Source organism: Canis aureus, chromosome 11, assembly GCF_053574225.1.
Source record: "Canis aureus isolate CA01 chromosome 11, VMU_Caureus_v.1.0, whole genome shotgun sequence".
In the NCBI taxonomy this organism is placed as follows: Eukaryota; Metazoa; Chordata; class Mammalia; order Carnivora; family Canidae; genus Canis; species Canis aureus.
The window spans coordinates 48,062,352-48,078,349 of NC_135621.1; the positions used below are offsets into that span (position 1 = coordinate 48,062,352).

Below are 15,998 nucleotides of genomic sequence, written 5' to 3' on the forward strand. Positions count from 1 at the left end.
TGGCAAGTTCTCTGGATGTGATTGAGCATCAACGCTGAGCTACATTGGGGCAGCTGGGTGGCTCAGTCAGTTGAGTGTCTGGTTTTGGCTCAGGTTATGATCCCAAGGTCCTTGGATTGAGCCCTGCATTGGGCTCCCTACTCGGTGGGACGCCTGTTTCTCCCTCTGCCTGCCACCCCCTCTGCTTGTGCTCACAAGCTCTTTCTCTTTCTGTCAAAAAAACCAAAACAACAAAAAACAACACTGAGATTGAAAGCTAGTTTTTGAGGAAAGTAGAGATATATGGCTTTCTTTTAGAATTGAATGAAGACAAGAAGAGAAGCTTTCAAAAAAAAAAAAAAAAAAAAAGAGAAGCTTTCTTTTCTGAGATAGTGAAAGAGGGAGAGAAGAGGAAGAAAGCAAGAGCTAATGCTCCAGAGGACACTTAGCTCTGGGTTAGTTCTTTTTTTTTTTTTTTTTTTAATTTTTATTTATTTATGATAGTCACAGAGAGAGAGAGAGAGAGAGAGAGAGAGGCGCAGAGACACAGGCAGAGGGAGAAGCAGGCTCCATGCACCGGGAGCCCGATGTGGGATTCGATCCCGGGTCTCCAGGATCGCGCCCTGGGCCAAAGGCAGGCGCCAAACCGCTGCGCCACCCAGGGATCCTTCTGGGTTAGTTCTTTACCTTTCTTTGGATTTTGACCCTTTTGACTATATTGACAAAAGTGGTAGACACATAGCAAGATTCAGGGGATATAGGATTTTGCATATGTTTTTAAGAGGTTCATGGGTGCCCCAAAGTAGAACTGTAGGCAGGATCTATAGAGTTGATACCTCTTTTTGTTAACAAGAAATAGTCATAAACAATTAGAATGATAGGTAGCAGTGAAAAGTATACATATTAGACTGTATTCTGAATCTTTTGACACTTGTTTATAAACTCAAGTGTTTTGTGTTTGGGGCATACCCAAAGTTTAGTTTCCTGATTTTAGAGCACTCTATTGAAGTCCTCAAGTTACGTTATTTGGGTTTATTTCTAGTGGGGTCACAATTAAGATAAATGGGATTAAAATTATCCCATGTGTTTATTTTTATTTATTTTATTTATTTATTCATGAGAGACAGAAAGAGAGAGAGAGAGGCAGAGACACAGGCAGAGGGAGAAGCAGGCTCCATGCAGGGAGCCCGACGTGGGACTCGATCCAGGGTTTCCAGGATCACGCCCTGGACTGAAGGCAGCACTAAACCACTGAGCTACTGGGGCTGCCCTATCCCATGTGTTTAAAGAGATCAGGATAATGTTCCAAGTATGTGAGGATTTTCCAAGGCAGTCAAGTGACTTGAAGGCCACTTTTCTGTGTCTTCTATTTGAGGAGCTTTGAGACTTAGGGGCACAATCATTAATATAGGTTAGCAACTGTTTGGGGGCAGTGGGGCAAGGGTCTTTTCATTGCTGCCCAGTGATGTGGTGAGAATTTTACTGATCTTGTTACCCAAGAATAGTATGGGTAGATCTTGTTACTGAATAGTATGATATTGCCGAGTTAACCAGTCGGCTCTTTATCCAGATCCCTGCTTAAAAGGTTAGATGAAGATAACTGTAGGACCAGCAACTTACAAAGTTTTGGAAGTCTAAAAAGTGTCCTATCTGTGGAAGTGGCAGTGAGTGTGTTCTGCTAGTGACCCAAGGGGAGGGTCACATGGAGATGTGGAAGGAGACGCTGTAGAAGAGGCATTTGATTTATTAAGTCTTGTTTTTATATAGAAGCTCATTACAGAAAAATCAAAAAGGCTAAAACAAAAAGCATACAAATATCTTTCTAAAAACAAGAATGTTGCATTATATTGAGCATGTGTGTGTGTGTTTTAACATATTATTTATTTATTTATTTATTTATTTTTAAATATTTTTTAAATTTATTCATGAGAGACACACAGAGAAAGAGAGAGAGGCAGAGACACAGGCAGAGGGAGAAGCAGGCTCCATGCAGGGAGCCCGATGTGGGACTCGATCCCGGGACTCCAGGATCACGCCCTGGGCTGAAGGCAGACGCTCAACCGCTGAGCCACCCAGGCGTCCCTATTTATTTATTTATTTAAAATATTTTATTTATTTGAGAGAGAGAGAGAGCGCACAAGCGGGTGGGTGGAGGTAGTGTGTGTGTAAGAGGGGCAGAGGGAGAAGCAGACTCCCCCACCCACCCAGCAGGGAGCCTGAGGTGGGATCATGACTCAAGCCAAAGGCATATACTTAACCAACTGAGCTACCCGGGTGCCCCTAACATAATGTGTTTTTAAAAACCTTTTTTCGGGGATCCCTGGGTGGCTCAGCGGTTTAGTGCCGCCTTCAGCCCAGGGTGTGATCCTGGAGACCCGGGATCGAGTTCCACATCGGGCTCCTGGTGTGGGGCCTGCTTCTCACTCTGCCTGTCTCTGCCTCTCTCTCTCTCTCTCTTTCATGAATAAATAAATAAAATCTTTACAAACAAACAAACAAAACCTTTTTTCAATTTAGAAAATTTTAGACAAAAATTGGGAGTATGGTAAATACTATTCACGTTCATCTTTTTATTTATTTATTTATTTATTTTAAAGATTTATTTATTTATTCATTCAGAGACAGCGAGAGAGGCAGAGACACAGGCAGAGGGAGAAGCAGGCTCCATGCAGGAAGCCTGATACGGGACTCAATCCCGGGTCCCCAGGATCACATCCCCGGCCGCAGGCGGCGCTAAACCGCTGCACCACTGGGGCTGCCCCCTTTTTTGTTTTTTAATTAAAAAATTTTTTTAAAAAGATTTTATTTATTCATGAGAGAGAGAGGGGCAGAGACATAGGCAGAGGGAGAAGCAGGCTCCATGCAGGGAGCCTGATGTGTGATTCGATCCCAGGACCCCAGGATCATGCCCTGGGCTGAAGGCAGGCGCTCAACCGCTGAGCCACCCAGGGATCCTTATTTTATATATATATAAAAGATTTATTATTTTACACACAGAGCAGTGCGGGAGGGGTAGAGGGCAAGAGAATTTTTTTTTTTTTTTTTTGGCAAGAGAGAATCTTAAGCAGACTCCTCACAGAGCACAGTGCCTGACATGGGGCTCCATCCCATGACCCTGAGATCATGACCTGAGCCAAAATCAAGAGTCAGATGCTTCACGGGCTGAGCCACTGGCGCCCCTCTTTCTTTTAAGATTTTATTTATTTGTTAGCACGTGAACTGGAGATGGAGCAGAGGGAGAGGGACAAACAGACTCTGCGCTGAGTGCAGATCCTGACATGGGACTCGATCCTACGACCCTGAGATCACAACCTGAGCCAAAACCGAGTCACTCAACTAACTGAGCTACCCAGGCCTCCCCCCCCGCCCCTTTCTTTTTTAAAATCTGGAACTATTCTCCAATATTTCTGTATTTAAGAGTATATTAGAGACCAAGAGCTTTTGTTTTGTTTGTTGTTTTCTAACAGTACATACTAATCACTTTTCCAAATAAATTTGAGAACAGTGAAGCATAGAGATTGAGCCAGGGTTCTGGGGCGAGACTATCTGACTTCAAATCCTGGTTTTATTACTTAAACAAGTTTTCTTACCAATGAAATGGGGATACTAAGACCTTTTAGGGTTGTGAGAAATAAATGAATGTGAGTATGTGCACATTACTGACTATAGTGCCTGGCACAGAGTAAGTACTCCAAAAATGCTAGCTATTCTCATTCACACCACTAAATACCATTCCCAAGGGACATCGGGCAGACATCTTGGCAGTAGCTATTGTGGCTCTGTTCTCTCCCTCTCCTCTCCCACCCTCCTTTTCTTCATATCTAAGTTGCAGAGAGCAAACTTGGCCAGCTTTCTCCACGGCACTCAACCTTAGGTTGGAAAAAACGACTCTAAGAGAGTGGCTCTTAAATGTTAGTTCATGAACTCGTATTGCTGGTAACAAGTTTCAGTGGTCTTAAGAATAGGAATAGTAAAAAAAAAAAAAAAAAAAAAAAAAAAAAAAAAAAAAAAAGAATAGGAATAGTAAAGTGACTTTTCATAAATGCCAAATTGTTCATTATGAAATTTAAAGGGTTTTTTGGTGTTAAAATTTTCTTTTGAGAATGTTTATTAGAGATGGTTCTTTTGTCATTATTGTGTTTTAATGTTTATAGGTCAAAAAGGGAAACCCATTAAGCCCCAACATTTTTTGGAGATTTTCCTGGTCTGTGACAGTCAATGGTCTGGGAATTATTGCTCTAAAAGATGCATATTTGGTTTTTTGTTTATGTATAAGCGTCTGTGAATAGTATTTTTTTAAACATTTTATTTATTTATTCATGAGAGACACAGAGAGAGGTAGAGACACAGCAGAGGAAGAAGCAGGCTCCCTGCGAAGAGCCTGATATGGGACTCGATCCCAGGACTCTGGGGTCACCCCCTGAGCCGAAGGCAGATGCTCAACTGCTGAGTCACTCAGGTGCCCCCCCCCCTTTCTTTAAAGATTTTATGGTGAATAGCATTTGTATCTAAAAATTCATTAGTCTTTGATCGAATGAACATTTGTTGATTCCCAGCTGAATGCTAGACATTGTATTAAAGGCTTTACATATATCTCATTTCATCTTCATGATCAGCTCTGAGAGCTCTGTGTTCTCCTCCCTGCTTACAGGGAGGAAATGGATTTTCAAGAAGCTAGTGTAATCCACTCAAGGTTATATAGCTCTCAGGGTACACCTGCAGCTAGAACCCAGGTCTCTCTGATTATGGAGGCTGCGTGGGCTCCTTTTTCTGTCTAGTGGTTTACAATTACTTGTGTTCTTGGGGTCTGTGGAATTTTAGCACAGAATCCATAAGTTCATAGGTCTCCCTTCAGCCAAGATAGGCTGAAAGTATAATTACCACGTAGAGGGTCTTTTTTTTTTTTTTTTTAAAGTGTCCTTGTAGTACAAAAATTTGGAAACATTTCTTCCCCCTACAGGCAATAATCATTTGGATGGTAGGTAGGAGTGCCTAATTTTTAGTGACTCTTAAATTAGGAATGAAACTACCACCTTGCCCGAGTCTGAGTGATTCTTCAGCTTTCGGTTCTAGCTATATATAGGGTGCTTTCCAAGGAAAGAAAATGAGCTGCTATGTGAAATTAGTGGCTTCCCAAGGAACACTTAAGAACTCCTGACTGGGCATGGAAAATAAGAGGGCATTTAAAGACTTACTACAAGTGTGAGGTGAAAAGTTGAAGGCCAAGTCATGAGTTGCTGAAGTAGACAGATTCCGGCTTCAGAGCAGTGGGGGGCTGTGTCTGGTACAGTGTCTCTTAAGTCTGGCTGCACATTATGACCGTTTGTGGTGCTTTTTGGAAAATACGTAATCCTGTGCCCCCCTTTACCTGTTGAATGAGACTCTGAGGGCCCCACAGGTGATTGTAGCAGGAAAGCTCTGGCTGTTACTCGATAACCCACTGCCTCACCAGTCTTGGGAAGAGGGCTCCCAGGGATTAAGGACAGTTGTCCAAGCTTCTTTAAAGATGCCACATAAACTTCTGACCATGTGTACTGGGGTTGATAAATGAGCTACCCAGGCATTCCTATCCCCTTCTTTTCCCTAATTGTTCACTGAAGTCATGGGCATTCTTGTCAGAAGCCCATTTCTGTACCTAGCATGACAATATACTCAAAATTCCCTTGTTCTAAATGATAGCTATAGAGAAGAGTGTTGGAAATTGGGTCACCCACTGATATCACTTTATACCTCTCTGTAGTCCTGTACATATTCCACCAGTGGCATGAGAGCAAAGCAGTGGGAGGCTGCTCTGGGGCTTAGCCTCTGCTCCCCACTGTGGCTTCTAAGGCCCAGTGTGATCTGGCTTGTGCCTCAGCTTGCACCCACCTCTTCCTCATTAGCTGTGTTTCAGACACTGGTGTCTTCTTCTGGTCCTCGAATATGCCCACCTCATGCTTCTTAATGCCCGCAGATCTCTTGGTGGCTCCCTCCAACGACCGAAGCCTCAACTCAGATATTGTCTCCTCAGAGAACTGTTTCCTTGTCAGTCTATCATGTTACCTGTTTTATTTTCATCATAGCATTATTATTCTCTGAAATAATTTTTCTTAAAGTTTTATTTACTTAAGTAGTTTCTACACCCAATGTAGGGCTTGAACTCACGACCCTGAAATCAAAAGTTGCATGCTTTTCTGACTGAGCCAGCCAGGTACCTCTCTCTGAAATAATTTTATTTACTTTGTTATTATTTGTCTCTTCCACTCTAATGTCAGTTCTATGAACCCCTGGCATCTGGAACAGTGCCTGGCTCCTAATAGGTGCTCGCTAAGTGTTAGAAGAAGGAATGCTTTGGGCTCTATACCCTCACAAATCCTTCCTGAAGGGCAGGGCTGTGCTGAGTTTGTGTGGATATCTCTTGTTGCTAATGGCTTAGAATTATAACAGTTTTCTAGACCAAAGCTAAATATCCTCAAGCCTTATGAGTTTTCTTTTCTTTTCTTTTTTTTTTTTTAAAGATTTATTTATTTATTCATTCAGAGAGAGCAAGAGAGAGGCAGAGACACAGGCAGAGGAAGAAGCAGGCTCCATGCAGGAAGCCCGATGTGGGACTCGATCCCGGGTCTCCAGGATCACACCCCGGGCTGCAGGCGGCACTAAACCGCTGCGCCACCGGGGCTGCCCCCTTATGAGTTTTCTAAATCTAAATCATGCCTCAGTGCTGTTTCCTTGCACACATGTTGTAGGTTAGAATGACAACAGTTCTTTGGAAATATATGTCCATAAGGCTCAGTTTGAGGGTAAATGATCCCTTTGGATCAGAGTTAACTCCATTGTCTCTTAAGTGGTGGGATTTTTGTCCTTTGGGCAAGAGCTGAATGCTGAGATCCTGGGCAGTAAACACCATTTTGAATTTGGAAGAATTTAGCCCTATTTGTCAGTCTTATGTCTCTCCTTGCTACAGAAATACCATCGTCTGGGTACAGACAAAACATGTGGCCTGGCCTTCTGACTCAGAGACATAAGTAAACGCTATTTTATGAAGTTTCTGAAAGCCTTAAAGAGGTTTATCTACTGGGCCCCTTTTGAGAATCGGGTAATAACAGACCCTCTTCTTAGAAAACATATAAGTATCTGTACATATAGTTTTGCCCATTATTTTGAGGGGTGTAAGAACTTGCTAAATGCCCTCTACAGACTCTACAATTCTGTTTGAGGATTCACATTGGTTTGCTCATCCACCACAGCTGGGTCAAAACTCTTCCATGGCTGTTTCTTTCTGACCTGGTCTCCTGTCTTCTGTGTCCTCTCTCGTTTTTATAATAACCTGCTGGACCCTCTCAGGCCCAGAAGAGGCGATATTCTCCAGGAGTCCAGGTACTCAGTTTTGACCCATCATGGCCATCCCTAACTCCCTATGTGTCCACCCAGCATTTGCTCCTGTTCACACCCATGTGGCTGTTGTCTTGAGAGTCACCAGTCTCTGATTCTGACTGCATCTCCACCTTGCATGTTGACTGTTGAGGACAATGTGGAGGTCACCAAGAAGTGGCATGAGTCATATTTCCTCTCTTTTCATCACCCTGCCTCTGCATTGCCTCAGCACTGGGCTGGTTCTTAAATGGTTAGCCCATCATTCACTCCTCCAACTCCATTGGAGAGCCAGGGCCTCTGAAGTAGGTGGGAGGATGGGTAGCATACGAGGAAACTTGCAGTGGGAGAACTTGCCCACGGTATTACTGGAAGAAGTTATGTGTAGTGAAGCTTAAGTGTCCTGGAAGGTCTTTCAACTAAGAACAGTCATTGTAGCTGGAGAATACCAGCTAGCAGCCTGGTTCTGGCAGTGCTGTTTCTGAGTCCTCATCCATTTAGCATCCATCCTATGCTCATAGGATTTGAGAATTTTTTTTTTTAAAGATTTATTTATTTATTTATTCATGAGAAACACACACAGAGAGAGAGAGAGAGAGAGAGAGAGGGGCAGAGACACAGGCAGAGGGAGAAGCAGGCTCCATGCAAAGAGCCTGATGTGGGACTCGATCCCGGGGCTCCAGGATCACACCCTGGGCTGCAGGCGGCGCTAAACCGCTGCGCCACCAGGGCTGCCCAGGATTTGAGAATTTGAAAGGAGCTATCTGGAATGGAAAGATTTCCCTGATCAAACAGGTATTTTTAGAGTGCCTGCTATGTGCAAAATGCTGACGAGGTGGGAAGGTGTGGGGTGGGAGGTTGTCAGGGATGGAAGGTAGAGACACAAAAGTCTGTGATTTTTTCCTTCAAGAAGTTTACATGGCACTGGTCCTGGGCCATGTATATATAATAAATGCCAAACAGTGATCTCTGGAAGGATTAGAGTCAGACTCTAGAGGGGCCCTTTTAGGCCCACCAGATTGGTAGCAAGGAGGATTCCTGAAGGCAAGTAGAGCGTTCAGTTGTTTCATGGGCCATATCGTTTGCGTAACCATCTGAGTGTGCGTTCTTAGGGGCTGCTAATGACAAGGTGGAGTGGTCGTCTGGTCTGGAAGGGCTCAGCTTGTATGTGCAAAATTCCTGTTGCTTTTGTACAGGCATTCCTAAGAGTACTTCCTTACTGTCCTCTGCTTTTCTTCCCTGCATTCCCAGCGGGTATTCCCCTATATCTCAGCAATGGTGAACAATGGCTCCCTCAGCTACGATCATGAGCGGGATGGGCGGCCTACGGAGCTAGGGGGTTGTACGGCTATCGTCCGCAATCTGCATTACGACACCTTCCTTGTGATTCGCTATGTCAAGAGGCATTTGACGGTGAGTCCTTGTTTTCTGGACCAGTTGGTGGCATGGGCTATCTTGCACTTGCTTTTGTGGCCCTGATTGATCTTTCCTTTTTATTCTAGATCATGATGGACATTGATGGCAAGCACGAGTGGAGGGATTGCATTGAGGTGCCTGGGGTCCGTCTGCCCCGGGGCTACTACTTTGGCACCTCCTCCATCACTGGGGATCTCTCGGGTACTGCCACATGTACTCTTTATTTGTCCTGACTGAGGTCATGTCTCGGGAGCTGGACCTTGGTGAGGCTTCTCAGGGAGGAGAGCCAGACAAGCAGAGCTGTGGGAAGCAAGGACCCAGACAGTGCTTATCTTCTGGCATTCTTGTATCCATAAACCTCCCCCGACCCCCCTGCCTAGGTTACCCTAGTGCAGTTGGCTCTAGGAGATGGTTGGTACTAATGGAGTGTTTTTCTCTTCAGCAAGCCAGCTCTTCCAGCCTGTATTTGGAGTTCCATGCTTTGGTATCTCTGGTGCCCCCTCTGTAGTCTGGTTCCTTCCCATCTATCTCCTGTTGTGCTGAGCTCCCCTTCTCTTAACAAAGCTTTTCCTTAAATTCCTTGATTCTGCTGCCCCTCTTCTAACTCACCCCAGGACCCTCGTTGTGCTCAGAGTTTTGAATGTGCTGTGTGTATAGGTGCTTCTGTTTTCAGGCCATCCACCGCTCTACATCACTGCACTCGGACCTCCCAGGTATCTCAGCCAGGCCCTCAGCACTATTCTCATCAAAGCTACTTCTATTTCCTCACCATATATGGTACTCTGTTCTCGGTCCTCTTTGTCTTCTCTTTGGCTGGTTTGATCAGTTATTCTGAAACTCCTGCTTAATTTATGTGGCATTAATAATACCTGGTTCTTTTACTTTTCTATCTCTGGATTTTCTTCCTTGTCCTCGATTTGTAGCTTCCTCTTCTATATTCTGTCCCTTCGCTTGAGCTTAATCCAAACATCTTTTGAGAAGAGGTAAGGCACTGAACTTTTGGGTTTTTTGACTAGTGTGATTCATTATAGCTAGTATGAAATAGAATTATTTTTGTTTACCTGAAGGAGTCCTTTGCTTTAGATATTTAGTAATACTGTCTATATTAGTAAGTCTCTGTTCTCTGCCTGTAGGATATCCCTAAATAGAAATTTGGTCTTTCTTTTAAGGACTTTTTTGTTGACAACTTCTTAATGTTATGCAGTGGATTGTTGAAAATGGCTGAGGACACATTCTGGTTCTCCCATTCTTTGATGCCCCTACAATTGTGAGGAACGTTGCTTGGCTTTTTATCTTGTCCCATGGCTTAAATTCAATCTTGACAGCAAAAATATTTTTCTAATTGAAGGCGAAGCTAGTTTTTTTTCTATCTGGGATTCTGCTAAAGGTTCTAAGAGTCTTAGCAGCTGTAGATGCCATCCTAATAATAGAAATGGTGCTCTTCCTTCTTTGGGAAGGAAGTGAGGGTCATTCACCTGGAGTCGGGGCAACCATCTTGCCACTTGTTGGAGGATGAAGATCACAGAAGAGGGCAGAATGGAGAGATTCACAGAGAAGTGGTGCACCAGGGCTTCTGGTGCACCACTCCTGGAGCCATACAGAGGTTGCAATTGGAATAATCCTAATATGTGAGACGTAATTGATTTTCCCCATATATAAAAATTCTACATTTATTGGTTCAAAGGATGTCTATCTAGGTATGAGGAAGAAAAAAGTGGGAACATGATATGGTTTCTCTCTTCTTCTGCCAGAAGTCAAGACAAAGTGTGCTATGAAGACACAAGTTGGGAAGGAGTTTGGAGAATGAACAGTTGAGGGGTCCCCAAATTACTACCCCAAAGTGGAGTTCCACTGGGAGCAGAAAGGGCAGAGTGGGCCCTGTGCAAATGTTTCTCTTGTACTACGAGGATCAGAATTTCCTTTGGAAAAAAAAAAAAAAAAAAAAAAAGAATTTCCTTTGGGCCTAATCTAGGTCTTAGAAGTCAACTAGAAGAATGATCTGGATCCACACTGTCTGATATGGTAGTGATTAGTTATACAGGTTGCTATTGGACACTTGAAATATGGCCATTCCAAAGTGATGTGTACTATAAATGTAGAATACATACCAGACTTCAAAGACTTAGAACATAAAATGTCATCCATAATTTTTATGTCATTTGCATGTTGAAATGGGGTTCTTTAATATACGGGGTTAAATAAAATATATGTTAAAATGAAAAAAAAAATGGCAAGAAATCCAGTCACCAATAACCAGCCATGAGCAACCCTAGTATTCAGATTTGTGGTCTCTCTCTTTTTTTTTTTTCTTTAAAGATTTTATTTATTCATGAGAGAGAGAGAGAGAGAGAGAGAGAGAGAGACACGTAGAGACATAGGCAGAGGGAGAAGCAGGCTCCACACAGGGAACCCGACATGGGACTTGATCCCGGAACTCCAGGATCACACCCTGAGCTGAAGGCAGGTGCTAAACCGCTGAGCCACCCAAGGATTCCCATCTTTTTTTGTTGTTGTTGTTAAGATTTTATTTATTTAGGGGATCCCTAAATATAGGGGATATATATATATATATATATCATGAATAAATAAATAAAATCTTAAAAAAAAAGATTTTATTTATTTATTCATGAGAGGCGCAGAGAGAGAGGCAGAAACATAGGCAGAGAGAGAAGTAGGCTCCATGCAGGGAGCCCTTTGTGGGACTCGATGCCCTGGGCCAAAGGCAGGCGCTAAACCGCTGAGCCACCCAGGGATCCCTGATTTGTGGTCTCTTCATACCAGTTCCTGCTGAAAGAAACAAGAGCTTCGTGGGGAAATGGCTGATGTCAGTTCTGAGGTAGGAAATGGACAAGCTGGGAATTTCCCAGGAAAGCAAGGAAGATAATCACTTCTGGGTTCATGTAAAAGGACTCAGGAGCCAACTTGAATAGGTTCCTACTGGAGAAAGATGGGTCGTGTTAAGCATCTGTAAATGCTGTAAATGTACAAGTTCAGTGTATTGAAATATATCGAATATGTTTGAACCTATGAGATAGAATGACACTTAAAAAGAGAAAAAAGGGGTATCTGGTTGGTTCAGTTGGTTAAGCGGCTGACTTGGGCTTAGGTCCTGATCTCAGTCCTGGGATGGAGCCCTGCATTGAGCTCCCTGTTCAGCGGGGAGTCTATTTCTCTCTGCCCCTCCCCCCACTTGTGCTCGCTTTCTCTCTCTCAAATAAACAAAATCTTAAAAAAATAAAAAGAAAAAAAAATGAGTCCCTAATTCCTTGATTCTTCCTCTAGGAATAGTGAGATTCAGGGTCACAGTTAAAAGAAGCTGCAGAAAATTAGTCTAGAATGGAAGTGTGTGCCATTCCAATAGCTATGCCCTGCTCATGGCCCATTAATCAGCTGGCATAAGGCCCTTTCCTATCTTGTGTGTGTCGTCTGCACAGAAGGGAAGCTGTAGTGCTGTGTTTTCCTTTGCTATGCTACTGGGTTTTACATATGATATGGTCTTTAATTCTTGTATTATGTCTCTTTTTTAAGCTATATAGGTATTGCATGCTTGTTGATAAAAAAAACTTTAAATCCTGAGTAATCTACAATATTCCCTATTCCTTGTTCTTATTTTTAGATGAGAGAAAATAGAGGTTTCAGTTACTTTTTTTCAGTCACTGCTAGTGGGGCACATGGCTGGCTCAGTCAGTAGAGCACCCAACTCTTGATTTCGGGATCTTGAGTTTGAGCCTCACGTTGGATGAAGAGATTACTTAAAAAATACAGTAAATTTCTAAAAAACCCAAAGTCACTCCTAGTTGGCTGTAGATCAGATGTTTGAACCCATATACTCCCAAAATACCTCTTTTTGAGGTGGCTTGGGTCCTCGTGTTTTCCTGTAGATAATCACGATGTCATTTCCCTGAAGTTGTTTGAGCTTACGGTGGAGAGAACCCCGGAAGAGGAGAAGCTGCATCGAGATGTGTTCCTGCCCTCGGTGGACAATATGAAGCTGCCTGAGGGTGAGTGCAGGGTTCCTGGGAAATGGTCCTGTGGTTGAAGAGGAGGTTACTATGCCTGGGTGGTCTGAGGTGGCTTGCACCCACAGATCACAGGGCCATCTCCTTTCTGTGTTCTTCCTCTGAAGAACTTGGAGCACGCGCTTTTGCCATTCCACTTGTCTCCATGTTACAGATGAGTAGGGCTGCTCAGTTTTTAAATTGAGGCACCTGGAAAGGGAGTGTCTCTCTGCTCTCTGACTCCCAGAAATGAGTGTCATAAACTGGAGACTTGATACTTTCCCACGTGGGTGGGCTCCCTGATTGACTTGCTTCTCTCTTGTGTCCCTAGTGACCGCCCCATTGCCGCCCCTGAGTGGCCTGGCCCTCTTCCTCATTGTCTTCTTCTCGCTGGTGTTTTCCGTATTTGCCATCGTCATTGGTATCATACTCTACAACAAATGGCAAGAACAGAGCCGAAAGCGTTTCTACTGAGCCCTCCTGCTGCTGCCACCTCTGCCTGTCACCATGAGCAGGCTCTGGCCTGAGTGCAGAGCCGGGCAGGCCTCCTGCAGTCTCCAGCAGCTGGTCAGGGACTCTGTTCTCTCACTGGAGCTTTGAATGCAGGGATGCTGCATTGCCATGGTTACCGATGGGGACATCTAACTGGTTCAGGAAGCCCACCTACCCCAGGGCAGTGCTGCTGTGATGTGCCTTTCCCTGCAGTCCTTCCACTTGGGAGCGAAGAGGGATGGAGAGGATATATATACGGTTCTGATGCCAAAATCACAGAAGAGAATTTAATTGCTCAGGCTGCCTTGTTGTTGGACTCAGAGGACCCTTGTACTTCATTTTTAAATCTGCAGAGAACATAACACTGATAACGCCTCATACCTTCCAGGCAGCCATTCATTGGGTTTTTGCTTTTTACCCAGGCCTCCGTCCACCTGAAGAATTTTCATTGGAAATCTGGGTGGACACTTCTCCCCTGTGTTGCCTTCTCCCTCCATTCATTGCTCTCTCCACATGCAGCCTGAGCTGGAAGAGACATCTGGATGCCTCTCTTTTGGAGGCTGGGGCTGCAGAACAAACTTAAGTTTCACTGACCTTCCTTAGGTGGCCACAGGGAGAGGGCTGTTTGCTTTGGCTCACTGCTCTAGCTGATGTTTAGCATGAATCTGGCTTCTGTTGGTTTGTTTGTGACCTTCTCAGTTGGTTCCTTTAGGCTCTCAGTCAAGTTTGGCTGAAAGTTGGTGTGCAAGAGAAGCTTGTAAGACTTCATGGATACAATGGGAGTAACCATGAAATTGACCAGCTCCACGTGTCCACACCAGAAGCACCGTTTGCCATGTGAGCTGACCATGTGGAGATGTTTCTGGACTCTGGAGCCTGCCTAACTGCGTGTTTTGTCTTTATCATGATTTTTGGAATCTCAGAGTGTTCAAAACCTAAGGAAGCTTTTGGATACTCCCTAAAGAGGAATCTTGGCTTCTAATGGATAAGAAGCAGTTGCTATTCTCCTGTTGCAAATCTGGGAGCAATGGACCTTCGTCATCTGTGCCTGGAAGAGTTCATTGTCATTGAGTAACAGAGTGTCCTCCTCTGTGGGTCAATCCTTATTCCACTGCCTTATCTGACAAGGGGTCATGTGCTGCTCACCTGTCTGCCCTGTGATTAAATTGGCCAATAGGCCAATCTCCCTGGGGGGTCTGAAGCTCTGAGCTCTCCTAGCCATGTACTTCTGTAGCCTAAGGGAAATTCTTAAAATGGCTGATGGAAACCAAACATGAGCTTCTAACTCTGTCCTTCCTTCTGGGTGTAGTTTTGGGGAAGGTCTAGGCCTCCTTACTGAGCCCCCAACTTGTCAACCCTTGCTCTGCCTTCTCCTGGGTTAGGAAAGCCCTCAGCTTGGCCCAAAAGGAAAGGAGATCACCTTGGTTGGGTATAAGTTTCCATTGTGTTGGGGTTTCTTCTGTCCCTCCCACATGCTTAAGTGAGCATCTTAGGTTGTAGTGCTGTCTTGCAGGTGTGAATAAAACGGATCCTCCTAAGACCTTCCCCACAAGAGCAGAGCAGCTCCAGGGTATCGGAGTACAAAATGTTGACCTGGAGCTTGGCCTTAGGACCACTTAGAACTGAGAAAGCAAGTGGCTGTTTTGTCTTTTTTGAGTAAAGGGGGAGATTGGCTAGACCCTTGTGGTGGGAGGACCTAAGTGGGCTCTTGAGATGGGCCAGGCAGTGCTCCAGAAGGAAGGGGGCTCATCGTGGGAGAGGGTATGTGTGTGATGATTGAATTTAAGTTCTATATGATTCCAGCCCATGGGCTTCCTGAGGCTTTTTAAAGAGGACAGGGAAGACATAAGTGCAGTCCCTACTCAGCCTGGAGGCCAGCCTTTGAGAAATATGTGGAAACCGTCTAACCTAGCATGGTAGGGTCTGCCCCAGCTCTTGCTTTTTGTTCTTAGAAACAAATATTTCCCACTGTGAATGGGACCAAATGCTGTTCTGAGCCCTGTAATCCCAGGCGTGCCCGAGAGGAGGGAGAGGTCTGGTCTGTTGGCGTGGCTCTTTTGAACATGCACGGTAGGGATCAGAGCAGTGGCCTTGGCAAGCTGCTTACCCCACACGAGCCATCTCGCTCCTCACAGTCTCCCTTTCCCTTGGTTTCCCTTTGACTTCAGAGCCTCTTAGAGAGGAAGAGACCCCGACGTCTAGAGGTGCTGTATAAAGATGACGTTGCTCCCTGGCCTCATGAGTCTTGCCTTTCATGTTTTCTTCAACTCCCTAAATTACAAAGTGGCTCTCTGTGACAAAACTTGTTTATTTCAGTGGGAAAATGACAACTCTGTCCTTCCTGTTGAAGTGGTTTCTGAGCAGAATATACCCCTCATTGCATATGTCTCAGAAGTCCCTTGTATATGCCCTAGAAGCTAAAAATGAGAACTGGTAGGAAGCGCAAGGGAAGGGCCAATAATAAGCAGGAGAAAAGCCAGGCAGATGTGGACCAATTAGTCTCGTGGGGCTGGAAGTTCTGGAAAAATGTCTTGTAGGTGATTCATAGGTCCCTGGAGGTGTTTCAACTCATGGTCTATTGTAGGATTTAGGTTCAGATGCTGGCTGGTGAGGATGGGAGAGTGGACATTGCTGAGGTTTGGTTGATTGATGATATTGGTGGATATTTTAATGGGAGCGTTCAGCCGAAGTTTAGGTTTGATCCAGCTCATGGCCAAGTAGTTCTAGAGAGAACAGGTGAGAGTTAGCCTGAGATAGCCACTT

The 15,998-nt window shown here is 44.5% G+C and overlaps 2 protein-coding genes across 10 annotated transcripts in view; one reads left to right on the forward strand and one right to left on the reverse strand.

The window, feature by feature from the left end:
* The window catches only part of LMAN2L (lectin, mannose binding 2 like), a 30,327-nt gene extending 15,820 nt beyond the window's left edge, over nt 1–14,507 (forward strand). For 3 of the 4 annotated variants that reach the window (XM_077915207.1, XM_077915209.1, XM_077915208.1), the window contains 4 exons: nt 8,581–8,742; nt 8,832–8,946; nt 12,627–12,746; nt 13,075–14,507. In XM_077915207.1, the coding sequence (XP_077771333.1) occupies nt 8,581–8,742; nt 8,832–8,946; nt 12,627–12,746; nt 13,075–13,217 (540 nt within the window). In that variant the 3' untranslated portion in view covers nt 13,218–14,507. Of the gene's footprint in view, nt 1–7,302; nt 7,336–8,580; nt 8,743–8,831; nt 8,947–12,626; nt 12,747–13,074 lie in introns of all 4 variants that reach the window. The other variant, XM_077915206.1, reaches the window with a different exon arrangement.
* Nucleotides 14,508–15,523: 1,016 nt separating this feature from the next.
* The window catches only part of FER1L5 (fer-1 like family member 5), a 58,435-nt gene continuing 57,960 nt past the window's right edge, over nt 15,524–15,998 (reverse strand). For 4 of the 6 annotated variants that reach the window (XM_077915178.1, XM_077915177.1, XM_077915176.1 and 1 more), the window contains one exon: nt 15,524–15,958. In XM_077915178.1, coding sequence (XP_077771304.1) covers nt 15,731–15,958 — 228 coding nt within the window. In that variant the 3' untranslated portion in view covers nt 15,524–15,730. The remainder of the gene's footprint in view (nt 15,959–15,998) is intronic. The other 2 variants (XM_077915180.1, XM_077915184.1) reach the window with 2 other exon arrangements.